Source organism: Hypomesus transpacificus, chromosome 23 (assembly GCF_021917145.1).
Source record: "Hypomesus transpacificus isolate Combined female chromosome 23, fHypTra1, whole genome shotgun sequence".
Classification (NCBI taxonomy): domain Eukaryota; kingdom Metazoa; phylum Chordata; class Actinopteri; order Osmeriformes; family Osmeridae; genus Hypomesus; species Hypomesus transpacificus.
Window position 1 is genome coordinate 4662569 of NC_061082.1, and position 25951 is coordinate 4688519.

The 25951-nt window shown below is 46.1% G+C and overlaps 4 protein-coding genes across 6 annotated transcripts in view; 1 reads left to right on the forward strand and 3 right to left on the reverse strand.

The window, feature by feature from the left end:
- Window positions 1-9505, reverse strand: part of gtf2e1 (general transcription factor IIE, polypeptide 1, alpha) — a 14426-nt gene extending 4921 nt beyond the window's left edge. The window contains exons 1-3 of the mRNA XM_047046580.1: window positions 9404-9505; window positions 8697-8820; window positions 8114-8584 (exon numbers count right to left, since the gene is read on the reverse strand). Of these exons, the coding sequence (XP_046902536.1) occupies window positions 8114-8561 (448 nt within the window). The 5' untranslated portion in view covers window positions 8562-8584; window positions 8697-8820; window positions 9404-9505. The remainder of the gene's footprint in view (window positions 1-8113; window positions 8585-8696; window positions 8821-9403) is intronic.
- Window positions 9506-9512: 7 nt separating this feature from the next.
- Window positions 9513-12278, forward strand: rabl3 (RAB, member of RAS oncogene family-like 3). Its single transcript, XM_047046585.1, has 8 exons — window positions 9513-9615; window positions 9993-10084; window positions 10192-10321; window positions 10413-10527; window positions 11083-11233; window positions 11374-11445; window positions 11591-11629; window positions 11732-12278. The coding sequence occupies exons 1-8, from the start codon at window positions 9549-9551 to the stop codon at window positions 11786-11788; spliced, it is 723 nt and encodes a 240-aa protein (XP_046902541.1). The 5' UTR covers window positions 9513-9548; the 3' UTR covers window positions 11789-12278.
- Window positions 12279-12365: 87 nt separating this feature from the next.
- On the reverse strand, window positions 12366-19275 carry LOC124485180 (granzyme H-like). 3 transcript variants are annotated; one of them, XM_047046582.1, is made up of 5 exons: window positions 19173-19275; window positions 16136-16283; window positions 15488-15632; window positions 15069-15326; window positions 12366-12705 (listed from the first exon to the last, which is right to left on the reverse strand). In XM_047046582.1, the coding sequence occupies exons 1-5, from the start codon at window positions 19219-19221 to the stop codon at window positions 12553-12555; spliced, it is 753 nt and encodes a 250-aa protein (XP_046902538.1). In that variant the 5' UTR covers window positions 19222-19275; the 3' UTR covers window positions 12366-12552. The 3 variants fall into 3 exon arrangements, with proteins under 3 accessions (XP_046902538.1, XP_046902540.1, XP_046902537.1); XM_047046584.1 differs by lacking the exons at window positions 15069-15326; window positions 15488-15632; window positions 16136-16283; window positions 19173-19275 and adding exons at window positions 12866-13123; window positions 13321-13462; window positions 13578-13725; window positions 14176-14321; XM_047046581.1 differs by lacking the exon at window positions 12366-12705 and adding an exon at window positions 14417-14909.
- A 185-nt stretch (window positions 19276-19460) lies between these two features.
- On the reverse strand, window positions 19461-24647 carry ercc1 (excision repair cross-complementation group 1). The gene is made up of 9 exons (XM_047046866.1): window positions 24305-24647; window positions 23520-24029; window positions 23253-23356; window positions 22682-22781; window positions 22483-22559; window positions 21990-22089; window positions 21712-21783; window positions 21411-21479; window positions 19461-19951 (listed from the first exon to the last, which is right to left on the reverse strand). The coding sequence occupies exons 1-9, from the start codon at window positions 24365-24367 to the stop codon at window positions 19889-19891; spliced, it is 1158 nt and encodes a 385-aa protein (XP_046902822.1). The 5' UTR covers window positions 24368-24647; the 3' UTR covers window positions 19461-19888.
- Between the last annotated feature and the right edge of the window lie 1304 nt (window positions 24648-25951).

Genomic DNA, 25951 nt, shown 5'->3' on the forward strand with positions numbered 1-25951 from the left:
CGCCCACCGCCACAAAACACCTCAGGCTAGTGCACGCACGCCACAAAACACCTCAGGCTAGAGCATGCACGCCACAAAACCCCTCAAACTTCCCTGAAACACCGGGCTTCAACCCAGCTCCACCACAGCGCTCATGCGCCCCGAGACTAACGCTGGGCCAGCTTTAGAGAGTTGGAGAGCGTTGCCTCACCTGGGCCCCGAGACCGAACCTGTGGGAGACTTATTGGGTGGGTGACTTGGCTGGTGGATGATTGGGTGGGTGACTTGGCTGGTGACTGATTAGGTGGGGATGGAGGGGATGCAGGCATGAACAGACAAGGCTGGACGGCTGCGACTGACAGGTAATGGCCGCCGGCAACTTGTTAGGGTTTGACAGAGAGGGGGGGGTGGGGGTGGCGTGCTTGTCGAGTGACACCTCTCGACAGAGCGACAGGCATGACTCCAGGTGTCACACTGACTCATTACCACGGCAGGCGAGCGAGAGCCCGGGAGAGGCGACACGACTAAGCCCTGGACCGATGAACTGAGAACTCCACACAGAGGACAGACTGCTTAGAACCTCCCTCAAGCAAAAAAGTGCCAAACTCTGTGAGGAGAAGGAAAAGTCGACCAGTGACCTTCCAAGCCGACGCGTGGGGGATAGACTCCCTCGCGTCTGTCTGTCTCCCATGTTTTCCAGTGTACTGCAGGTTCCTATTCTGCTTGGTGTAGACCAGTCTCCTGACAGCACTTTCACCTCCCCTTTAATGTCAAGGACGGCAGGGGAGCTGCCTGCTACTGACAGACACAACAGTTTGGCCATGGAGGAAGTCGCCTCAAAAAGAGAGACTAGTGACACAACTCGACTGGGGAACGACCCAGGTAGACGAGTGACAAGAAGAGAAAGAGTGAGTGTGAGGGAGTATTTGTACGTATGTCGGGGGGGTGAACTGCACAGAAAGGATTCCAACAGACTCCCAATGTCCTTTCCAAAGCAAAACCACAACTTTCACAAAAACCACCACTCGGTCCCTCAGAGAAAGAAATCCCTTTGGTCTTTTGTGATCGCAAAGACAAGGCCCCTCACAATTTCAACATAATCATAGACTAAAAACCCTGTCGATGGCACGCCTGCAGAACTACACACGCCAGTGTGACAATTAGCAGTGAGACTAAGGGACAATGCTGCTTTGGGAAGCTTTTGTCACCAAGCAGCGAATAGAACTGGATCTCTGGCTCTATAATTAAGGCGTCTCTCTGGTTCGTGGTGATCCCTGTTTCCTGGGTCATTTCAGGGGTTCTTCCTTTCTGTGCGCTGATCAAATATGAATAAGTTGGCCCAGAATAGTAAAGAGTCTGCCATGGATGGTTTTGTAACATCTTTTTTTTTTTTTGTGGCTCTGGAGTTGGAGGTGGCTGACAGGAGTGGAGCAGGTGGGATAAATTGGGAGAGCAGTTGACTAATTGTGTTGGAAGGCGGTACGAGAAGACAGGGGGTGAAGTGTGAAGCCAATTTGTGGGGAACCTTTTTTGCGCTCTCAGGGCAAAACTTCTGACCTTTTAGTTTGTGTGAAAGTTAGTCGAAAGTTTGCTACGTTGTGCGTGTTGGTTTTGCAGGCCTGCGGGCCTGTGCAGTTTGGGGGAAAGCACATCTTCACTCCAGCATGAACAGGCAGGGATGAACGGTAGGGATGCAGGTAGGAGCACATAACTCCAGAGGGCACTAGAAAGAGAGAGACACAGCAATCGATATATTGAGGTATGCCTTTGTTTTCTTCGCCTTCTGCCTGAATTTTGGCTGCAAGCCAACAGAAAGTAACACCCACTAGAGGCGAATCACACCCCGACTGAAAACATCACTGTCAAAACGTCCTGGAGGGTCGGTGGTGTGTCAGGGGAGGCGTACCCAGATAGGTGACAGGAAAAACACCCTTCTAGCTAAGCGGGAGGTAAAAGTTGAGTGACCTTCGTGTCTGAACAAACAGGCTGTCGTGTTGGGATAGGCCTAAAAGGGATTTAGTATTTACACCGGTGAAAACAGATGCGCTTTTTCTTTTTTGTGTGCGTGTGTGTGCGCGTGCCTGTGTGTCACCTGCAGTGTCATCTGCTATTCTCTGTGATGTGGTGTCAGGTGTTGCTTGGCTAGCAGAAAGCTGCCTGACAAATTGGCTAACACGTGAACTGGCTGCTTGCTCTGTCCTCATCTCAGCTCTGAGTGCTGGGTTACTGCTGGAGAAGCAGGATGTGATACGGAGGACAGACACACCCAGAGGAGACCACTGACCCTGATGGAGACCACAGACCAGACAGGCCTGGAGAGCGACCACAGACCAGACAACAGACCAGACAGACCTGGAGAAGACAACAGACCAGATGACAGACCAGACAGACCTGGAGGGAGACCACAGACCAGACAGGCCTGGAGGAGACAACAGACCAGACGACAGACCCTGAGACCAGACAGGCCTGGAGGAGACAACAGACCAGACGACAGACCCTGAGACCAGACAGACCTGGAGGGAGACCACAGACCAGAGAGACCTAGAGGGAGACCACAGACCAGACAGACCTGGAGGGAGACCACAGAACAGACAGACCTGGAGGGAGACCACAGACCAGACAGACCTGGAGGGAGACCACAGACCAGAGAGACCTGGAGGGAGACCACAGAACAGACAGACCTGGAGGGAGACCACAGACCAGACAGGCCCTGAGACCACAGACCAGACAGACCTGGAGGGAGACCACAGACCAGACAGGCACTGAGACCACAGACCAGAGAGACCTAGAGGGAGACCACAGAACAGACAGACCTGGAGGGAGACCACAGACCAGAGAGACCTAGAGGGAGACCACAGAACAGACAGACCTAGAGGGAGACCACAGAACAGACAGACCTGGAGGGAGACCACAGACCAGAGAGACCTAGAGGGAGACCACAGACCAGACAGACCTGGAGGGAGACCACAGACCAGAGAGACCTGGAGGGAGACCACAGACCAGACAGGCCCTGAGACCACAGACCAGAGAGACCTAGAGGGAGACCACAGACCAGACAGACCTGGAGGGAGACCACAGACCAGACAGACCTGGAGGGAGACCACAGACCAGAGAGACCTAGAGGGAGACCACAGACCAGACAGGCCCTGAGACCACAGACCAGACAGACCTGGAGGGAGACCACAGACCAGACAGGCCCTGAGACCACAGACCAGAGAGACCTAGAGGGAGACCACAGACCAGACAGGCCCTGAGACCACAGACCAGAGAGACCTAGAGGGAGACCACAGACCAGACAGACCTGGAGGGAGACCACAGACCAGAGAGACCTGGAGGGAGACCACAGACCAGAGAGACCTGGAGGGAGACACAGTGAAGGCAGAGAAGCCTTCTACTCTAAGCCGACTGCTAAGAGAAAGGCTTTGCTGTGTGTCGCAGGCTGTCTTGTACCTCTTGTCATCTTGAGAGGCTAAAGCCGTTCATTACATTTATTCATTTAGCAGACGCTTTTATCCAAATTGGAGTAATGTCTATAGATGATAAGGATGTTTGTTTTGCAGCCAAAAAAACGGAAAACCATCTAAGGGTCAACAACAGTGTTTTAGTAGTCAGGCCAAGGACGGGTTTGAGACAACGTTCGGATCCTCTGTGACTTTGTCAGAGACAAGAAACGCCAGAAAGGGGAAGACGTTCTGGGAAAAACACCCCACAATTACAGAAAGCTGCTTATCTCTTTAAAACAGTCGCCCCATCTGCACAGAGATCTCCTCATCCGAGGGAGACACCCACCCAATCAAAGCGGAAATCTGTTTATCAGTCGGAGACACCCACCCAATCACGATTGAAATAGACTTATCTGCTGGAGACACCGGCCCAATAGCAATATACATCTACTTCTCTGTGGGGAAACACTCGTCCAATCAGGATGGAGGAGACATCTGTCTGTCCACCCGCCCCCCCCCCCCCCCCCCCCCAAAAAAACCATAACTCATCAAGGTTTATGCTGCTGTTAAAAGTGCTGTTACATTTGGCCCTGTCCGTGTCTCTGTGTCTTAAGTCTTCTTTAGAATCAATGGTGATTAAACTCCAAAGCTGACCAGAGACACTTTTTTTGTGTGTTTTTTTTTTTAATCAATGTCGGAGACTCGACAGAACTGCTAGAAGAAACCCTGGACCGTGTGAACATCCTCCTCAGTGGAGGGTTGTTCAAGTTCAAGTATTTTTATTGTCAGATGCACTGAACAACACAGGGTCAGACTGGGCACTGAAATTCTCTGGACAAGACAACGCAAGGCAACCTGGCATAACATGACAGTCCTCAGATCATAGGTTACACCTATGATAAGCTAACATATAATATACTAAACCTCCTAAATAAGTTGGTGAGGGGTGTTGCTGCAGCTCATGATTAGGGGCTGAGGGGCCCAGAGACAGCAGCAGCAGCAGTCAGAAGCAGCTTCAGTCTCAGTGAGGAGGACCAGGCTGCTTACAACACAGGCTCTTTTCAGTTTGGTCAACAGCCAAAGGAAGACACCAGAAGTGAGAGACATCTTCTGATGCATCCTGGTGCTGTGTGTATCACTTCTGCCAGGGTCCCACCTGGGGCCCAGTGATGGCCACAGCACAGTCCCACCTGGGGCCCAGTGATGGCCACAGCACAGTCCCACCAGGGGCCCAGTGATGGACACAGCACAGTCCCACCAGGGGCCCAGTGATGGACACAGCACAGTCCCACCTGGGGCCCAGTGATGGCCACAGCACAGTCCCACCAGGGGCCCAGTGATGGCCACAGCGCCTCCGGGTTTGATTCTTCCTCTTCACAACATGATTTCACAGCATTTGTATTTGTTCAATGTCTTGGTTTCCTGTCTTTTTGCTCCGTTTTAACATGATTTTGCACACAGACTGACTTACACTTCTTTGACTGTCTTTCACACTGTGTATCCTAGCAACAGTCCCAGTGGATGACGTCTCTTCCTGTTTGGTGGCAGGGTGACGTCATTAAGCTTCACCGTGACGAAAAAGTTAATCACATCGTCTTTGACCAAGAAGAACAAACAGAACAGCATGTTCAGCCAGCAGTCAAAGACATTTACATTTAGTCATTTAGCAGACGCTCTTATCCAGAGCGACTTACAGTAAGTACAGGGACATTCCCCCCGAGGCAAGTAGGGTGAAGTGCCTTGCCCAAGGACACAACGTAATTTGGCACGGCCAAGAATCGAACCATCAACCTTCTGGTTACTAGCCCGATTCCCTAACCGTTCAGCCACCTGACTCTCTCCCAAAGAGTTCCAAACTACATGGTCATGGGTGCTGTGTCAAAACAGATACAAACTGTGCTTTTGACAAGAATTGAATGTGATTTTTCCATTTGGATTTTAATTTATATTCAAATATGAATATATTATATATATATATATTCACTATACTGAAACTCAAAAAAATGTGAACAGGTGGACAGCCAATATGGTTCTTAATTTTATAGAAATCATGGACGTAGTGATGTCAGGACTCTCACTGATGAGAGCAAACTGACGTCAGAAAGCGAGTCCTGGTTCTGGTTCTTGCTCCTTCTCCCTGTGGAAATCTAGGGTACTCTCTGCCTCTAGCAAAGACACACTTGCATACAAAGTAATGAACAGCTCCCAGTGCAGCAGGGGGGGGAGGAAGTGATGTCATCCACTTTGCAGTACAGTGCATCCTGGACAGATGCCAGTCCTCCGAGACGGGATGAGAGAAAGAAATGAATAAACATTGGAGTGATCAATCACTCCTTTCCTCTCCCCTCCCCCCCCTTGTGAGTAAGTCCCTCCACCCTGCAATAAAAAATCCTATCCAAGCCAGACAGGCCTGGTGTTGCATTTCGATCTCTGCCAATTCTTTTGTTTTTCAAATAAAGAGGTTATTACTGTGCGTTATTGTTGCACAAATGGACTGCTGGTTGGCTAATATGTTTCTTGGCAAGAACTCAACGCCGGATAAGACCAGCACTGGTGCTATCTGCTAATGTGCACCATAATTAAGAAGCCAAATCTCCAAATTGGACTGTAACCATGTTTTTCACTTTGCACAAATGGGAGTCCTTTTATAGGCCGCCTCCCCTTAACAACTGTGATGTACAAAGTGGCACGAGGCAGGTTCATTGGGGCAGAGACATGCTCAGAACACAGTTACTCAGTTGTAATGTCCTTATTTTGTGCTTTGCGTGATCACTGTGACAGGCGGAGGGACACAGTCATTTGCTGGTGAGGTAATCAGAAACACTGAAAAGACATCCAATTTCACCGCCCCCTCAAAAAAAACAATTAAATCTTCTTTATCATGATTGAAAATGGATCCAGGCATAACTGAGGGAGCTGAAGAGATCACAAGCAAATGTTCCCTGTCTTTGTAATGACATGCTACCTTCACAATCAAAAGACATCTTTCTCCCACTCACTGCGTCATCCTCCCAGGAGACTCCAATGACTTTGTGATCATCAACCACAATAACGTGACTAAGCCCTCAGCTTGATCTGCCTCTACCTACCTGCCTCTGAACACACTACCTTGCGGCGACTCATATGACAGGCTACACGTGTCCCACTGGTACTCACTTGTGCTGAAAGAGAGAGTATTGGGAAGTATAAATCATGAGCTTTCACCATTGACTCACAAATAAAAGTGTGTTCAGAGATATTTTGATGGGAGTTTTACAACCTGATGGGAGTTCTACAAGAGGACGCACCCAAAAATATTTTAAAAATCAAACCTGGTAAACAGGCGTGGAGAAACCTGTTCGATGAGAGGGATCTAACATTTTTATTTTTTAAGTGCTTGTTTGCACTCCATGCCAGTGCAACTGGGTGTAGAAAGGCCTGAGGCTTTAAAACTTCCGCTTCTGCAAATCAGCAGGAGTCATACACAGGGGCTGGGGCTTACTATTCAGCCCTCCTTCAGACTAGGCCGAGCCCAGACTCCAGCTGTCCTCCTGATAGGAAATGGACGCCCTGGAGAGAGGCCGGCGATAGAGCTGGCGTCACACAGCTGATTTGTGTGCGTTTGGGTTGGGGTGAAATACCCCCGCACATTATACAGTCCTCACCACGACGAGCCCACTGCCAACCAGCCAAGCCTGAGAGTTATAGCCTGACTCACCCGCAGGAGGTGTGCCAGTGTACTGTGTATGTGAGAGTAAGTGAGTGTGTGTATGTATGTGAATGTGTGTGTGTGTGTGCGAGTGTGTGTGCGTACAGAATTCTCTTTCCCACCACTCTTAGTAAATAATTCTGGGGCGAGGGAGGAGGGCGAGAGAGGCAGTACTGAACTGCAGGTCGGATGAATTATACATGGCAGGAAGCGGTGAAAGGAAAACTGGAGCCGCTCAGAGCACTGTGCCCGTGATCCTGGGAGTGTGTGCAGGAAACAGAGGGGACGCAGAGAGCAGAGAGCTCCTCGGTCAGGGACAACAGGGGACATGAGGGGTTTTCAAAAATGTCTTCAACTCTTGAGCTTCCTCACAAGGTAATATCAGGATTATTGCGTAACTGGGTCTGAATGCAGGCTAGATCCGTTCGGCTGTGTACGTATAGCTGTCAGTGGTCCAGTTGCTCTGGTGAAGATGGATACTGCCACCTAGTGTTTAAGAAGGGCTTATTGATGTTACTCACCATAACTGGTCTAAAGCCACCGAATATCTGGATTTATCTAAATAGTGAGCTTGATTATCACATGCTCACAGCCCCATTTGCCTCCATGCTTTAATTCTGTCCATTTCTCCAAATGTATCTTTAACTATCTAATCCCTTCCTCTAAAACAACCTTCTCCATCTCCCCCCACCCCTTCTCTCTCACCTGTCATTGGGGTGGGTCTCCCCCCTGCCCCCCCCCTCTCACCTGTCATTAGGGTGGGTTCCCCCCCTCCGCCTCCCCCCCTCTCATCTGTCATTGTGGAGGGTCTCCCCCCTCCCCCCTTCACACCCCACCCCCCCTCTCACCTGTCATTAGGGTGGGTTCCCCCCCTCCGCCTCCCCCCCTCTCATCTGTCATTGTGGAGGGTCTCCCCCCTCCCCCCTTCCCACCCCACCCCCCCTCACCTGTCATTAGGGTGGGTCTCTCCCCCTCCCACCCCCCTTCCACCCTCCCCTCTCACCTGACATGGGGTCAAACAGCTGGTTGGCCTCCAGGTCAGTGAAGGTGCTGTAGCAGCAGGGACAGAGGAAGGACGCCCGGTTGGTGGAGTCTCGCTCGTCCGTCTCTATGCGCCGCCGCATGTGGTCCAGCTTGTACTTCACTACGTTCACCAGCAGACGATAGTTGATGAAGTAGTAGTTGTGGCGCGTGGTTTTCCCGTCGGCCGCCGTCTCCACCCTCATGCGGCACTTGACGAACTTGTCCCCCTTCAGCGTGTTGAGCACCGAGCGCAGCTGCTTGCGGTCGAACTTCAGCAGCTCCAGCATGTCCTCCTCGCGGACGCAGGGGTTGCGGATGAGCACATCCAAGGCCAGGGCATGCTCCACCCCGTAGAAGCCCCGGACTACTTGTTTAGCGAGGCGTTTCAATGCAGCCGGGACCTCTGTCAGTAGCTCTGGCTCAGTCATCTTCAACGGTTCATAGGAGTGTGCTACAGAGTATAGAAGATGGAAGATGCTTTAGGAAATAGGCTTCAAGGGGGACAGTACAATGGCAGAAGTCTGTGCGGTACATGTATGTTGTGTGGTGGGAATGAGCTGTACCGATAGTTTGGCTCTGCAAGCAAAGGTGTAGAAGACCGGAAAAATGCCACGAAGAGAGGGAGTGTTTCTGGAAAGGACTCCAGCCAATTGGGAGCAGGGCTGGTGCTGTTCGTGGGAATGGATTCTGTAGAGTAACGATTAAACGATTGCAAATTTCTTCACAAGACGACACAACATGATAATTAAGCTGGCTGTCGTAATAACCTGTCTACTAACTGCCAACTGGATAACTCGACTAGGCGTTGCCTAGAAATACCATTTAAAGCACATGAAAATGCTGACGTTCTGCTATGCCAACTAAATATCTTGCCGACGTTGGCTCACCAGCCTGCTAGTTCACGTTACTAGCTACAACTAGTTGCTACCGAGCGACATGCGGTTGAGTCAAAAATGTTTGACAGCCATGCTAGTTACGATTCTTCAACTGGTCAATCTCTACAACATTGCCATTTGTTTCAAGTTACTCCTGATTAGTGCATTTGCCTGAAAAAAAGTATTTTCTACTTTTGCAATAAAAACAGCAAAACTAGTCAAGATAGCTAGTTAAGTCTAGCTAACAACACATTTAATAGCTAGCTAGCTAGCTGATTGATGGTTCAAGTCAAAACGTAAAAGGCGAGACTAATAGCACTACAAAGAGCTAAGCGTATAAGGTTTGTGTACATTTCACTTTCTGTATTTTAATAAACAGAAAAAGCGTCGCTTACTATATAAGATTACATTTGTTCCTGTAATCAAGTTCAGGCGATTGTTTCGTGTATCACGCTTCACTGATGTCCCGGAAATGAAACCCAGTAAACAAAACTATGTCCAATCAGAGTGCAACGTTGTTTGAGGCCTGGGGATACTTTGATGTGCTTCCAGTTCACAAAAATGGCTTCTCTTGACAGAGTGAAAGTATTAGTTTTGGGAGATTCCGGTAAGTAGCGCTATAATTATTATATTTTAAATAGATAATAGTATTTTCACCTGTATGACATAAATAAAGGATATGTTTGCTGACTTGGTTTTGTCTAAAGTTGGTTTATTTACGGAAAAGTATGTCGATTAGCTGCTATTACGGCCCTGCCTGTGTTAGCAAAGAAACAGAGCTTGTTGTTAAACAAGCGCTTGTTATCGAACACTAAATAAGAATACACGTTTGAACAGTTAACTGAGCTCATGTAAACGTTAGCTTGTAACATAGCTAGGCTAGCCGAACAATCGACCAGTGTGTAGGCCTATTCTTACATACTATCCAACTTTTAGTTGTAGGAGGCTAAACTACAATTTGTCCTCCTGTCTTTTCCGTGACAGGTGTGGGGAAGTCTTCATTAGTCCATCTGCTGTGTCAAAATCAGGTTTTGGGGAATCCTTCATGGACCGTTGGTTGCTCAGTAGATGTGCGGGTAAGAAGGAAGCGCTGAGTGACTCAACTAGCGATCAGTCGGTTGGTTCCTGGCTGCGACAACTGTCATGTGTTGCTTTGAGGGTTGTTTATAAAATATCATTACAGGCGCATGACTACAAGGAAGGTACCCCGGAGGAGAAGACCTTCTACATTGAATTATGGGATGTTGGAGGGTCAGTGGGAAGTGCTAGTAGTGTGAAAAGCACCAGAGCGGTTTTCTACAACTCAGTCAATGGTGATTAGGATACTTTGTGGGTTTAAAGCATTCAGAAAACTAAAACGTCCATGGATTAGATAGTAACAATGCGTATTGTGCATCTTTGCAGGCATTATACTAGTTCACGATCTGACGAACAAGAAATCCTCCCAAAATCTATATCGCTGGTCGTTAGAAGCCTTAAACAGAGACTCGTCGCCAACAGGAGTTATCGTCTCAAACGGGTTTGTTTTGTCACAAGTCAGCACATGTACATTTAGTCATTTAGCAGACGCTCTTATTCAGAGCGACTTACAGTAAGTACAGGGACATTCCCCCCGAGGCAAGTAGGGCGAAGTGCCTTGCCCAAGGACACAACGTCATTTCCTAGGCCGGGAATCGATCTGGCAACCTTCAGATTACTAGTCCGATTCCCTAACCTCTTGGCCATCTGACTCTCTAGCACATAACAGAGAATAATTATTTAATAGGCTACTACATCTACTAATATTGTAACTTACATACATAACTATGGATGGGAGTCAGATGGCTGAGCGGTGAGGGAGTCGGGCTAGAAATCAGAAGGTTGCCGGATCGATTCCCCGCCGTGTCAAATTACGTTGTGTCCTTGGGCAAGGCACTTCCCCCTACTTTCCTCGGGGGGAATGTCCCTGTACGTACTGTAAGTCGCTCTGGATAAGAGCGTCTGCTAAATGACTAAATGTAAATGTACTTAAGATATTGCTTAGCTTTTTGTGCTAGTGTTTTGAAATATCCCCTCGTTTGTGTGGATGCTTCAGTGATTATGACAGAGAGCAGTTTGCTGAGAACGCAGTGCCTTTGTTGTTGATCGGCACCAAGTTTGACCAGATCCCAGAAAACAAGCGCAGCGATGTTCTCAACAGGACAGCCTTCCTCTCTGAAGACTTCAACGCCGAAGAGATCAATCTGGTAGCTACCTCTTACCTTTCCTGTTGGAGTCCTCTGCAACCATGAAGCTAGCCACCGCTAATGTGCAACGCCAATTAGCCTAGTTCTGTACCGTAAGCCATTGGAACAGCTTTGTTATGGTACATTTGCTAATATTGCAGGACTCCACCAATACAAGATATCTAGCTGCCGGTACCTCTAATGCAGTGAAGCTAAGTAGGTTCTTTGACAAGGTGAGATGTTATGATGATTGTAAATATATACTGTATATATGTGTGTGTGTATTGGCATGCACTACAAATGGAACACAAACAGTAAACTGAATAGTTTACTTAAGTTTGTATGTGAGCAGTCTGTTGTCTCTCCCATCTTTGTTAGGTCATCGAAAAGAGATATTTCACAAGAGATCCAAGCCAAGTACGTATAATGTTGTTTTGTCTTTCAGTGTCCTCAGTTTAAGTACATAACATGCTGATACAGTCACCTGTTCATTCTGTATCTTACTTCCCCTCTCTTCAGATGACTGGTTTCACAGAGCGAAAAAGGTTCAACTTCAAAAGCCAACACTACGACTGAGCCTGCAGACACACAGCAGCGGTCTGTGGTTGTAACTCTGCCGCACAGCATTTCTCTCTTCCTCTACGTTCTTCTGTTTCCCACGCATGATTTAATTCCTAATAAGACAATTTGTAAATAGAAATAAAACATGGTTGTGTTGATTGCTTTAAGAAGTAGTGGTGTTGGTGCACAGGGGGAATTTTGACATGCATTTGCACGTCTATTTACGAAGATGTTTCCAACATAGACTGGGTTTTCTCTTCCACACTGATGCTAATGTAATGCTACACTTTCTCAGATTTTTGCTACATTAGCAAGTTGATTGTATATTTTGTGGCGCTCGTGCTTGTCATATGTAATGAGATAATACAGTAATACGATGACACAGAAAGGATGCAGGTTGTTGAATTTCTTCAATAAATGAAGAATTAGTAGTAATTGGTTAACTAAGAAAATACAAACAAATAATTGCTGTACAGATACTGCAATAAAAAAGATTGCTTATGTGTCCTGAATCCAGGTGTGCTGTTAGAACAGGCCATTCTGTTGATTACAATTGACATCACAATTTTCTACTGTTTTAGACTATCACACAGCACAAGGACACAGTAAAGGATAAATTGCCCATGAAGTTTTAATCCCTTATTGATAACTGGAGCCAAATATTTATTTGATCAAATACAACAAGTAATAGCTGACAAAAATGTACTGCTATTTGTTGATAATACCTTTATACTAACAAAGATTTAACAAATACATGTTTCCATCAGGCATAAAAACACCTATTCATTCAGCATCTCTTTAATCCAGGGCATGAAGAAAGGGATTTTCATGTACACATGTGGATACCTCGTGTCTTTACAGTTGGGCGCATAATTAAAAGCCACAATTCCCTGGGCCTTTGATTTGCAAACCAGAGGCCCTCCAGAGTCTCCCTGGGAAGTGAAACAAACACATTTAAAACATGAAGAATGCAACTCAAACTACTTCTATCAATTGTTTGACTATTTCCCCACTGTACTACCTTGAATAAGCTAGTACTAACTGACCAACTGACACTGACTTGACGTTGACTTAACCTCAACAAGTTATTACCTGGCAAAATCCTTTTCCTGCGTCAGTGAGAGTACACATCATCTGTGAAGAGTTGAAGTGCTGCTCCCACACCTGTTCGCAATCAGAGTTACTCCCAGTCTTGACGGTGGTCTCCATCAGAACATCTGATGCAGACGTCTCAGACTCCACCATGCCCCAGCCAGCTACAGAGCACTTCATGTTTGCTGGAGTTTTCCCATTCTTCTTCGGGAGACCGATATGCTTCACAAACTTATTCAGTTTGGCTTTTGTCTTAAGCTGTAAAAGGGAAAGAAGGCTCAGGACTCAACATAGTATATGAAACATGCTCTTTGTTACAGTTAATGAGACTGTCAATGACTTGAGAAGCAATACCAAACTTTTATCACATCAGGTTAAGCATTATTATAAATTACACTGTATTGCAACTGTCTAATCTACTTTATATAATAATATATCATAAATAAATAATATACCTTGAGTAACATTATGTCATTTTGTGGGTATTTATATTTAGGATGTGGATAGTATTTTTGAATGGGAATATGTTGCTGTGTCTTCTCCTTTTTGCTGATGTTATGTGCTCCCAGCACCACCATTAAGGGTTCCTGTCTTGTCCTGTCAGCAGTGATGAAAATAAGTATTAGCAAAAGTACTGCAGATATTCATCAGCATCTCACAGCAACCACAATGATCCAGTGTACAGTACACATGGACTTCTGTGATGACTAACATTAGGCAGTGTGCTGAAGTTAGGACAAAGTCCTTACGGATCAGCACCCCTCCGCAAGTATGGCTCCCCCTGGTCTGAAGCGATGCCATGTAGGGTCTGGAGTGAGGCTTAGCTTCATTACCTCCTACTATGCCACTCTGAGATGCCCCTAGAGGAGAAAATGCATATTGCAAGTGATACATTTATGGGAGTCAGGTGGCTGAGTGGTTAAGGAATCGGGCTAGTAATCTGAAGGGTGCCAGTTCGATTTACGGCCGTGTCAAATGACGTTGTGTCCTTGGGCAAGGCACTTCACCCCACTTGCCTTGGGGGGAATGTCCTTGTACTAAATGTAAGTTGCTCTGGATAAGAGTGTCTGCTAAAATGACTAAATGTAAAAATGACTAAATGATAAATGAACAGAAGACTGTATTGCGAAATTTCTATAACACACCAGTTGTGGTGATGTCACAAGATAACCACAAAATAGCAAATACCAAAGAAATTTTAACTAAGGGTTATTGCGATAATCAAGACTATACTGAAGAAAAGAGACATAAGACTAGTCTGCCAGGAAACAGCTCAGGGGTTCAGGAAAATGTAGTGAATAGAAACTCACCAGAGGTGGCAAGAAGCTGGACTAGGACCACCAGATACAGCAGACACATGGTTGGTGTGTAGAGATGCAGGAACTCCTGTTAGCTATATAGGCTGCTGTATCACCACTCCCACCAACACACACACACACACTCAAAAAGCCGTGCCAGTCACACACAGGAAAGGTGGTTGGTTGGTTGGTGGTCTCAGCTGATTCAGAAGGAGAGCAGAGGTAGAATGGAAATATCACACCTTGCCTATAGAAGAGGAAGAACCCATCAGTCTGTTCATCTGAAAACCACTAACAGACTCATTTGGAATTGTTAACCATCTTTATTGAGAAAAAAGCTATAAAATACCAAAAATCATTTACTGGCAACATAGAATATGTACTTAAGAAGCACATACGTGTTGTAAAAAGAATAAAAACACCACATACTGTCTTTTCAATTCCTTAATCCCATATTGATAACTGGAGCCAAACATTTATTGTGATCAAATACAACAAGTAATAGCTGAAAAAAAAATATTGCTATTTGTTGATAATACCTTTATACTAACAAAGATTTAACAAATACATTTGTCATTCAGTCATAAAAACACCTATGCATTCAGCATCTCTTTAATCCAGGGCATGAAGAAAGGGATTTTCATGTATACATGTGGATACCTCGTGTCTTTACAGTTGGACGCATAATTAAAAGCCACAATTCCCTGCGCCTTTGTGTTGCAAACCAGAGGCCCACCAGAGTCTCCCTGGGAAGTGAAACAAACACATTTAAAACTTGAAGAACGCAACTCAAACTACTTCTATCAATTGTTTCACTAGTACCTACTGTACTACCTTGAATAAGCTAGTACTAACTGACCAACTGACAATGACTGGACGTTGACTTAACCTCAACAAGTGATTACCTGGCAAAATCCTTTTCCTGCGTCAGTGAGAGTACACATCATCTGTGAAGGTTTGAAGTGCTGCTGCCACACCCGCTTGCAATCAGAGTTACTCCCAGTCTTGACGGTGGTCTCCATCAGAACATCTGATGCAGACGTCTCAGACTCCACCATGCCCCAGCCAGCTACAGAGCACTTCACGTTTGCTGAAGTTTCCCCATTTTTCTTAGGGAGACCAATGAGCTTCACAAACTTATTCAGTTTGGCTTTTGTCTTAAGCTGTAAAATGGAAAGAAAATCCAAATGTACTGTAAATTTCACAAGTTTATTGTTATTTTTCTAATTTTAGGTTATCTATGGAACTCTTTCAGTGATTAGATCTAGATTTTTCATCAACTATCTGTGGTGGAGCCATACATCTTAAATGTCTAGATATTTACCTTTAGTAGCATGACATCATATTCAGTCTGATTATATTTCAGGTGTAGAGGATGGCGAAGGTAACGGGTCACCTCTATCTTCTGCTGAGTCTTCTCAGGCTTGGATAGACTGTGTGCACCGAGGACGACCGTTAAAGGGTGAGACCTGATAATAAATATGGAACCACATTTGTAAGGGGTAAGGTACACTACAAAAATGTAACGTTTTACTTGGAATTTGGTTATCTATATTAAAGATGGTGTAGGCAATGTTGTTGAGAAGCACTTTTTTGTCATATTTGACAATGTTTTGAAAAATCATTAAGACCGTTTTAAGTCTAATGATTGGATGTGCTACCTGTCTGTCTACCTACCTGTGTATTATTCAGTTTAGATGTATTTTTGGCACATTTTCTCAAATGGAATTTGATTAATGTAGATTTTGTCAGAAAGTACAGATATAAATAGTAAGGTTGAATAGTTATGTTGTTCAGCTAGAACACAAACATATTTGAGATGTGATTCCCTGCATTTCAAACTCCTCCAGTCTAAATGGACACAGGAGAGCAGTTTATTGACCAATTCCATCCACAAAATAAGGATGACTGTCATTGTGCCAACACACATCACACTATGTCTGGTGTAACATAAAGAAGGAAAATGGCTGACTCTAAACAGTGTCCGGAAGTCAGGACAAAGTCCTCCCGGATCAGCATTCCCCCACAGCAGTGTGTTCCTTTGTGTTGGAGGGACACCATGTAGGGCCTGGAGTGCTTCTTAGCTTCCCTACCTCCCACTATACCACTCTGAGATGCCCCTAGAGGAGGAAATACATATCGCAAACAATAAATGAGATAAGGTTAACTGTTCAGACTGTATGTCCTGCTAAACATTTCCCCAACACACCAGGGGCCTGTACTACGAATCAAGATCAACATGCTCTGGATTACTTTCAGTTACCCGGCTACGCGAAGCCTAACAATCGCAGTCACGATAAGCGGTACTGCGACGGCAGTTATCAACTCTCTAACTCAACCCAGATCTTTCCAATCTAGAGAAGTGAGCGTTCACATAAAGGGGCGGTGTTTGCATCGTATGTCCAATCGCAAACATGGACGAAACAAGAGCCGCATATTTCACGCAGGAGGAGCAGACAATAATCTTACAAACTTTGTCTACTCCTCCTGTGTGAAATATTGTAATACAAGCATATCAGGAATACAGACATGTAATACAGGCACAATTCAACAAAGTCGCTGCTGCCAAGCTGGCAAGAAATAGCATACGCTGTAAATGCGTGAGCAAGGCCAACATGACTTATTGAAGATGTGACCATAATTACACGGGTGCATTCCACAACGTTAAACTTATGTTGCTGTATTATTTTAGTTGCAACCCTGCAGTGGCAAACGATCGTTGGAGCAAATGCTAAATAAATATAAAACCATAATTCAAAACGGTAAGTAGCAGTAGGCAATACTTGCACATATTTTAAGGCCAACAAGTACAAGGCTGAATTGCCTGAATAAGTCCCTTTTGTAGGACATTGTATTGCTACAAAAGACCTATAAGAACAATGAAATTGCCTGCAGTCAACATGAAGAAAAATTAGGCAACTGGTGGCAGCAGGTTGGAAGCCCAGGCATATGAATGTTTCAAGTAATCTATGTGACCATGTTCATTCAACAATTATTTATGAATATTGTAGGAGTGAAATGTATTACTGTTCTCTGCAGTGACAGGAAATACAGTGGTGTTGCTGCCACCACCCACTGTCGTCCCACTGTGCTATACAGAGGTAACAGTGAAACTAATAGTCATACGCCAGTATGTATGCCATATGTGGTTGCTGAATATTGATCAAATATACCATTTACTTTCTCAAGTGGAGGTCCTAGATGATCAGGAAGCTGTGTCTGCCTGCTCATTTTGGGGGTACACTTTTGAGTTTTATTTACCACTTGCAACACAGATGGTGAGAGTGTGTGAACGTGTGGCTGTGATTGAAGTGTCTATAATGACTTACTAATGGTGGTGGTTTCAACATAAGACACAAGTCCTTAAAGTGCTAATTTCAAATATGACTCAATTGATTAAATGTCTATGGTGTTAAACTCAGCAGGAAGAGGAACTTCTTCCTCCCCCTGAGCCTAGGGCCTCCATTTCAAGGCCAAGACAAAGACACAAGGTATAAGCAATGAACCACAGTAGTCAAATGGACACCTTCAACTTTCTCCAAGTGTGCCTTGCAAAGGGACAATGTTCTTCATTTGTTTCAGGTTGGAGCAGACAATGTGAGGGCCCTGTATAAAAGAACCCTGGAGCTCGATTATAAGAGGCTTTTAAAAAAAAAAAAACAAGGCTGGAGACAGAAAAACTGGAATATGAGAAGAGATAGTACATGACTGAATGAATGACACTAAACTTAGTTACACTGACATATTTTTCCTGTTCATAGGGGAGGGAGAACACATGAGGATGTATTTGTTAAACTTTTGTCTACGTTTTGGTCTTTTTATACCTTTTTGTGGCTTTTTTGTTGTGCCTTTTGAATCTTTTGTGGGGTTTTTCACCACTTCTCTCTTTCAATGTCCTATTTATTATTTTTGAAAAAATGCTATAAAAGTGAATGAAACATCAAAATTCAATGAAAGTAGTGAAATGATCATTTATGTATCACTTGTGAAGAGCTTTGTACAGATACCCATTGTTCTTTTTGGTTTGAAAGGTTTTGGTTGAAAGAAACCCCAATTTCTGATATGGAAATGATTAGAAAATGGGTCAAAGCAACCCAAGGACAAAAGGGTTAAGGGGAGACACCCTGAATAGGGATAACATATCAACATGAAACCTCTCAAGTTGATAACTAATAGTAGGTCAAATTATGTTTTCATTAATAGTTTCCTGTAAATGTAGGCCTATGTTTAAATGAGCAAATGATTAAGTTGTAAAATATGATATTCTTTGCATACATTTCCAGAACGGAAATCAGAACATTGAGTGAAAAACCTTGTTTCATTTTGTCAACATATTAGAGTCTATTTTTCATCACTCCGCATCACCCACACAATAAAACTACCCATAGCGAAATAACGAAACGCTAGTCTGTGGGACTGAGTGCACAGCTTCAATGCGTCGCACTGGCAACATACGGCTCAAGAAGCTGGCAATATACGTAATTCCCTCTGTTAAGAATCTATATCTTTCAGAAAGATACTCAGGGAATGCGAAAGGGTTTTGTTGGTCTCTAAATGTTCTGGCTCTTCTGAGCGCACCTCTCACTATCCGCACACCAAGCTGCACAGGATCTACTATGAACAGTGACGACATTATCGTCAAGAATGAGTTAATGGGCGGGGTTTTATACCGGTTGATCTCTGATCTCCAACTTATCCTGCTCCCGACCAGGTTAGCCGTTCAGCATGTGTTACCATGGCGATCTACCCCGGTAACAAGTGATCCACCGTCGTAGTACAGAAAACCCTGGGTTGAACCTGAAGTTACCTCGCTAACGCCAAATCTTGATTCGTAGTACAGGCCCCAGTTACGGTGATGTCGCAAGATAACCACAAAACGATGAATGCCGAACAAAGTTTAACAGAGGGTTATTGCGAGAATCAAAACTAGACTGAAGATAAGAGACATAAGACTAGTCTGCCAGGAAACAGCTCAGGGGTTCAGGAAAATGTAGTGAATAGAAACTCACCAGAGGTGGCAAGAAGCTGGACTAGGACCACCAGATACAGCAGACACATGGTTGTTGTATAGATTCTGGGAACTCCTGTTAGCTATATAAGCTGTATCACCACTCCCACCAACACACACTACAAAAGCTGTGCAGTCACACACAGGAAAGGTGGTTGGTTGGTTGGTTGGTGGTCTCAGTTGATTCAGAAGGAGAGCAGAGGTAGAATGGAAATATCACACCTTGCTTTTAGAAGAGGAAGATCCCATCAGTCTGTTTATCTGAAAACCACTAACAGACTCATTTGGAATTGTTAATCATCTTTATTGAGAAAAAAGCTATAAAATACAAAAAATATTTTACAGGCAACGTAGAATATGTACTTAAGAAGCACACACATGTTGTAAAAAGAATAAAAACACCACATATTGTCTTTTCAATTCCTTTCCAAAAGGCATTACAAGTCAAATACTGAATCTCTCCATGTGGTTAATGAACACCACCAGCCTCTTTTCATGATGCTCCATTCTCTTCAAATATAGAACTCTGCAAAGTTTCATATTGGAAGCAAGCCAAGGCTTGGTTCAGCACTAAACCACAGTTCTGTACAACAGATTTCCTGTCCTCATTTCACAAACCAACAAGCATTGTTGCTGTAGGTTACAATGTGAAATAGGTTAGTCAGACAGGGGCCAGACAGGGGCCAGGCACTGATGAAGACTGGGAAAAAGGCCCAGTCAGCTCTCCTTCTTCCTGGACTTTAAGAAGGGCTGGTGGAGCACATCATAGAGACGCCGGGCCTGCAAGACAGGGGCACACATACCGGGGGACACACAGACAGGGGCACACATACAGGGGGGCACACAGACAGGGGCACACATACAGGGGGGCACACAGACAGGGGCACACATACAGGGGGGCACACAGACAGGGGCACACATACAGGGGGGCACACAGACAGGGGCACACATACAGGGGGGCACACATACAGGGGGGCACACATACAGTGGGGCACACATACAGGGGGGCACACAGACACAGACACCAAATCAGAAAGAAGAACCAAAGATTTAATGATGGTGTTACGACTTCAGACTAAAGAAGCAGTAAAGATCTGCCTAAGTGTGTTAGACTAGTGTTAGACCCTGGTCTCAGTCCTCCTCTCCTCTCCAGTACTGTCACCCTGGTCTCAGTCCTCCTCTCCTCTCCAGTACTGTCACCCTGGTCTCAGTCCTCCTCTCCTCTCCAGTACTGTCACCCTGGTCTCAGTCCTCCTCTCCTCTCCAGTACTGTCACCCTGGTCTCAGTCCTCCTCTCCTCTCCAGTACTGTCACCCTGGTCTCAGTCCTCCTCTCCTCTCCAGTACTGTCACCCTGGTCTCAGTCCTCCTCTCCTCTCCAGTACTGTCACCCTGGTCTCAGTCCTCCTCTCCTCTCCAGTACTGTCACCCTGGTCTCAGTCCTCCTCTCCTCTCCAGTACTGTCACCCTGGTCTCAGTCCTCCTCTCCTCTCCAGTACTGTCACCCTGGTCTCAGTCCTCCTCTCCTCTCCAGTACTGTCACCCTGGTCTCAGTCCTCCTCTCCTCTCCAGTACTGTCACCCTGGTCTCAGTCCTCCTCTCCTCTCCAGTACTGTCACCCTGGTCTCAGTCCTCCTCTCCAGTACTGTCACCCTGGTCTCAGTCCTCCTCTCCTCTCCAGTACTGTCACCCTGGTCTAAGTCCTCCTCTCCTCTCCAGTACTGTCACCCTGGTCTCAGTCCTCCTCTCCTCTCCAGTACTGTCACCCTGGTCTAAGTCCTCCTCTCCTCTCCAGTACTGTCACCCTGGTCTAAGTCCTCCTCTCCTCTCCAGTACTGTCACCCTGGTCTCAGTCCTCCTCTCCTCTCCAGTACTGTCACCCTGGTCTCAGTCCTCCTCTCCTCTCCAGTACTGTCACCCTGGTCTCAGTCCTCCTCTCCTCTCCAGTACTGTCACCCTGGTCTCAGTCCTCCTCTCCAGTACTGTCACCCTGGTCTCAGTCCTCCTCTCCAGTACTCTCACCCTGGTCTAAGTCCTCCTCTCCTCTCCAGTACTGTCACCCTGGTCTCAGTCCTCCTCTCCTCTCCAGTACTGTCACCCTGGTCTCAGTCCTCCTCTCCTCTCCAGTACTGTCACCCTGGTCTCAGTCCTCCTCTCCTCTCCAGTACTGTCACCCTGGTCTCAGTCCTCCTCTCCAGTACTGTCACCCTGGTCTCAGTCCTCCTCTCCAGTACTCTCACCTTCTGTGGCCCCAGCCCGGGACACAACACCAGGTCTTCTTTAGAAGCCTTGATGATACCCTCAATGGACTGCAAAACAAGTCAAGATCATAGACATTAATATCATACAACAGTACACCATAAAATAGTAATTCCTCTAGTTGATTGTGAAGAAAACGGAATGTTATTCTAGTATGACAAGGAAGGGTGTTCAGGATGCATGAATACAGAGAACCCAAGGGCCCCTCAAACACCCCAAAGAGAAGGTGGACAGCATGGTTATGGTACAGAGAACCCAAGGGCCTCTCGAACATCCACTCACAGAGAAGGTGGACAGCATGGTTATGGCATCAGTCTTGTTGACAGACTTAACTGTGGTCAGACAGTCAGTCACCTTTGAAAGCAACCAAAACAGTTATGAGGTAGTCAGCCAGAGCATACAGCAACTAGTTAAGAACTGGTCCCAACTGGGCAAACCAGCCTGAAAGGAGATATCTCAAATATATTTTGAAGATCTGGTGCATGTTTAAGGATGCTGGCGTTGTAAGGCAGAAAGAGTACAGCTTCCCAAAGGTGAATGTGTGAAAAGGTTCCAGGTACCTTAGATAGGTAGTCCTTCTCCACCTGCTCCTTCAGCAGGTCAGCAGGTTTCTTCTCGTAAGACTTGAACGTCTCCAGGTAGCGCCCTGCCTCCTCGGGGCTGGAATAGATGGAGTAAAGACAGTTATGTGAGACGGGCCCACCGTGGGCATGGTAGATCTGTGCTTCCACACGTGGCTGGGTCATGAAACTGCTCATCACAGGTTCCCTTATCCCTCGACCCGGTGAGGATCGGAGAGGATTCATTTCTGTAAAATTATAGCTCTGTCTTAGGTTTATAGCTCTTAAATTAAGTTTTCAGAGCACATGGGTAATGTTTTATTAGTATTGGGGCCAGGGGGTCTTGGTACCTATACATAGCATCGAATAAATATAGCAGGTGCTGTACTGAGACCCAGACTAATTTCCCCCGGGAAAATACACTCGGTTTAATCTCATGTTACGTCTGCTACCTATAAACAAACATGTAAGTCATTGTTGACCCGTGTCTCACCTCCAGGCCAGGATGAGAGTGCAGTCAGCCATGATGCAGATCCGAGCCAGCTCTTTCAGCGAATGGTGTGGATCTTTCTACAAGATGCAACCAATCACATCCGAGATTAGAGGAGGGGTTTTACTGGCATTGTCGAGAAAATATGTTGTGAAACGATAAATGTCAAGAGATGTTTTGGGGTGTTTAATAAATACTTTACCACATCCACTTGCAACAGGAGGACCCTGAGCATGAAGGTTTGTCCTAGCTGTTTTAGACGGTCGTGGATGTAGTTAGGGTTGAGGTTATGGTATCTCAGACTGCAGGTTTGAAATGGGTCAAAACCGAAACACATGTTTTCCAATGAAAAAGAGAGAGAATGAAATGAGTAAGAACACAACTGGAGAAATTAGCTCATTGGTCTTAAGGTCCTGACCATCTTTCTGTGTGTGTGTATGTGTGTGTGTGTTTGTGTGTGTGTGAGTGTGTGTAGGAAATCATATGCAACAGGAAAAGAGCAACTGTGGTAGACTTGAGATCTTTCAGACAGTGAGTGGGACGTGAGACAGTACAATCTTCCAACAGCAGAATAACCACACAGTAGGGCAAAGGTGACAACACAACTAAGTGAAAAGCTGTCTCAAGCACGTGTATAAGTGCACGAGACATACACACACACATGCATGACACACACATGCATGATACACACACACACACATGCATGACACACACACACCAATGCATGATACACACACACTCATGCATGACACACACACACAGCAGATTCAGACCTGAGGAAGAGAGCACACGTGGTCTGTCCCAGGACATAGTCAGGCACCACTTCTCCAAACTCCCAGGGAACGCTCCTTACAAACTTCAGAACTGGATTTCCTCTCTGCACAGAACAGACACTGCAAGTATTTGCCACGACGACAACAACTAATATCGCTTTGGTTCGAAGATAACAACAGACTAGAAAACAAGGGACACTAGCAATCTACACAGTCAACCATTGATCACAGTTTCTTTACTCCGGCTGTTTCATTTATCGGTCGTACCTGTCGAGGGCTGACAATGATGCTGTTCCCCGACCCCACCGCTCTGGGGCCCAGGCTGCTTGGGCCAACCTTGTGACCCTCCGCCTGTTGCTGTTCCCTCCCAGCACCCAGGCACTCCTCCTGCTCACCTCCTGGAGGTCCACCTCCATCACTGGCCCCCCCAGCCTCTCCAAGCTCTTCACAGGGCTTCACAGCCCTTACTGCGGAGGATGAACCCATGTCAGACCCGCCAGGAACCTCTACACTAGGATCCGGCTTGGAAGTGGCAAGCTCCTCTCCTGTGCTTCTTTCTGCGTTGTTGGCTGTCGCCCTGGGCGCAGCGTCTTCCTTGTGCAGGTTGGAAGGAAGGCGAGGTGGAGGATGACGTGCGTGGCTACTGCTCTGGACGACGAACTCTGCATAGGATTGTGGTTGGCCGGCCGATAGAGGTGGTACTGGCAGATTAGAAGATTCAGACTTGGTTGAGACAGTAAGGCCTGCCTTTGATGACGGCTGAAACAGGGGCTTCACCTGCGGGAGAGAGACGTGTTTATGATGCAGAGAATTCCTGTTATGTTTTGTTACCAAGTGTAAAATAAGACAAGCAATGCAACAAGCCAGTTACAAAGAAAGCAATATGCTACAAGCTAACATTGATAACACATAGCTAGCTAGCTTTGCACATTGTATGCACATATATGCGGAATAAACTTGATAGGAACACAATAGTAGGGGATAGTAGGTATAGCAGCTAGCTAGCTTAGCCCCATCTATGGAGCTAATAACGTCGTTACACTATCACTAACCGGTGTTCTTTTCTTAGTGAAAGCAGAGTCGTCGAGGTTAATATTAAACTTTTTCCTTTCCATTTTTTTTTATGAGAACTAGCTAATATTCAACCCAGCCAGTGGTTTTTAAAACATTTTAGTTTCAAATGAATCGAGTTATTTCCGAATGTTTATGGAGCGAGACTAGAGCGGCAGTACAACAAGGCATAGCAAGATGATGCCGGAGCAATCGATTCGATTATAGTTGATGATCGTCACCAGAGGGCGCCGTAGTTCTACATCTAAAAAGAGCGTCTGTAACTTCTTGCCTGCAGTTTCAAAAGGTGGAAAATCCCAAGGATGTATACAAATAATTCAGCAACAGGTGTGCTATCTTTCTCACTCGCTACCTCAAGAACACCAAGATAATAGTGATAATACTGTCACCTTTCTTGAAAGATAATAAAGTGTTGAGCTCTACAGCAGTGAGAAACCACAGACTCAACTGTGGTTAGCACAAAGGAAGGATGACTTCACGAGCAGAGTAGTGAGAGTAGCAACACATTTTTTAATATATATTTCTGATACAATTCAACTGAAGCAAACTGTACTTTGTGTATTTAAAAGCATTTAAATGTCCTTTTTAGAAACCATACCTTGCTCATTATTGTACAAAATAAAACACCCAATACAAAAAGTGAGCAAACCAAGAATCAATTACATTGTTGGGTACCCATCAGTGTCTTTTAACAGCTGCTGCCACAGCCCAACTCCAACACACATGACTAAATACTTGTATCACAAAACCAACCAGTAGAGTGTCCTTGGTTTGAATCCCGGGTGCTCCCCATCCAGAGCCCTCAGTGACCCCAGTGTGCTTCCCTGTCCCAGTGTGCCTGTGAGGCAATGTGGCTGACGTCACCCCCCCCCCCACCACCAGGGGCCTGTCTCTCTGATAACAGCATGCTCCATTAGATCACACCACCACCACCACCCTGCTAATTTACCCCAGCCCCTAGCCCCCCCCCACACACATACACACACACACACTCCAACAGCCTCCCCACTAAGACAATGGGAGGTGGAACAAGTGACTGCCTTCAGCAAGGCCTAACATGATGCCAGACAGATACACACACCCACACCCTCATCACAAAGGGCCAGTTCATGCCCAGACCTGAAGGGAAAAAAAGTATACTCGTTCAAAGTATAGAGAGAAAATATACTGGGTTGGTGCATCAGGGACAGGTCTGGTGTAGCAGCCTGCTCTCAGGCTGTGGTGTGGGGGTTCCTCTCTGTCCCACGACGCTGGGATCGAGTGAAGGAGGCCCAGGATACCAGGAGGAGAGGGGGGACTTCCCTGTGTGTCTGTACCCCCCATGTTCTCCTCGGCTCTGACGTGCTGCTCACTTGACAGAACTGTTCTCCACACACTGTCTCCCTAACCACCTCGGTTTCATTCTCTCTCTCTCTCTCTCTCTCTCTCTCTCTCTCTCTCTCTCTCTCTCTCTCTCTCTCTCTCTCTCTCTCTCTCTCTCTCTTGCTCTCTGTCTCTCTTAACGGGTGAGTTCCTTCACCAATGAGACGTGTTAGACAGTGAGTTGCAGCTATCAGTCCCCCCCTCCCCCTCCCTCCATACTAACTGCCCACAAACACATATGCTCAGCGGACATTGACACATATGTC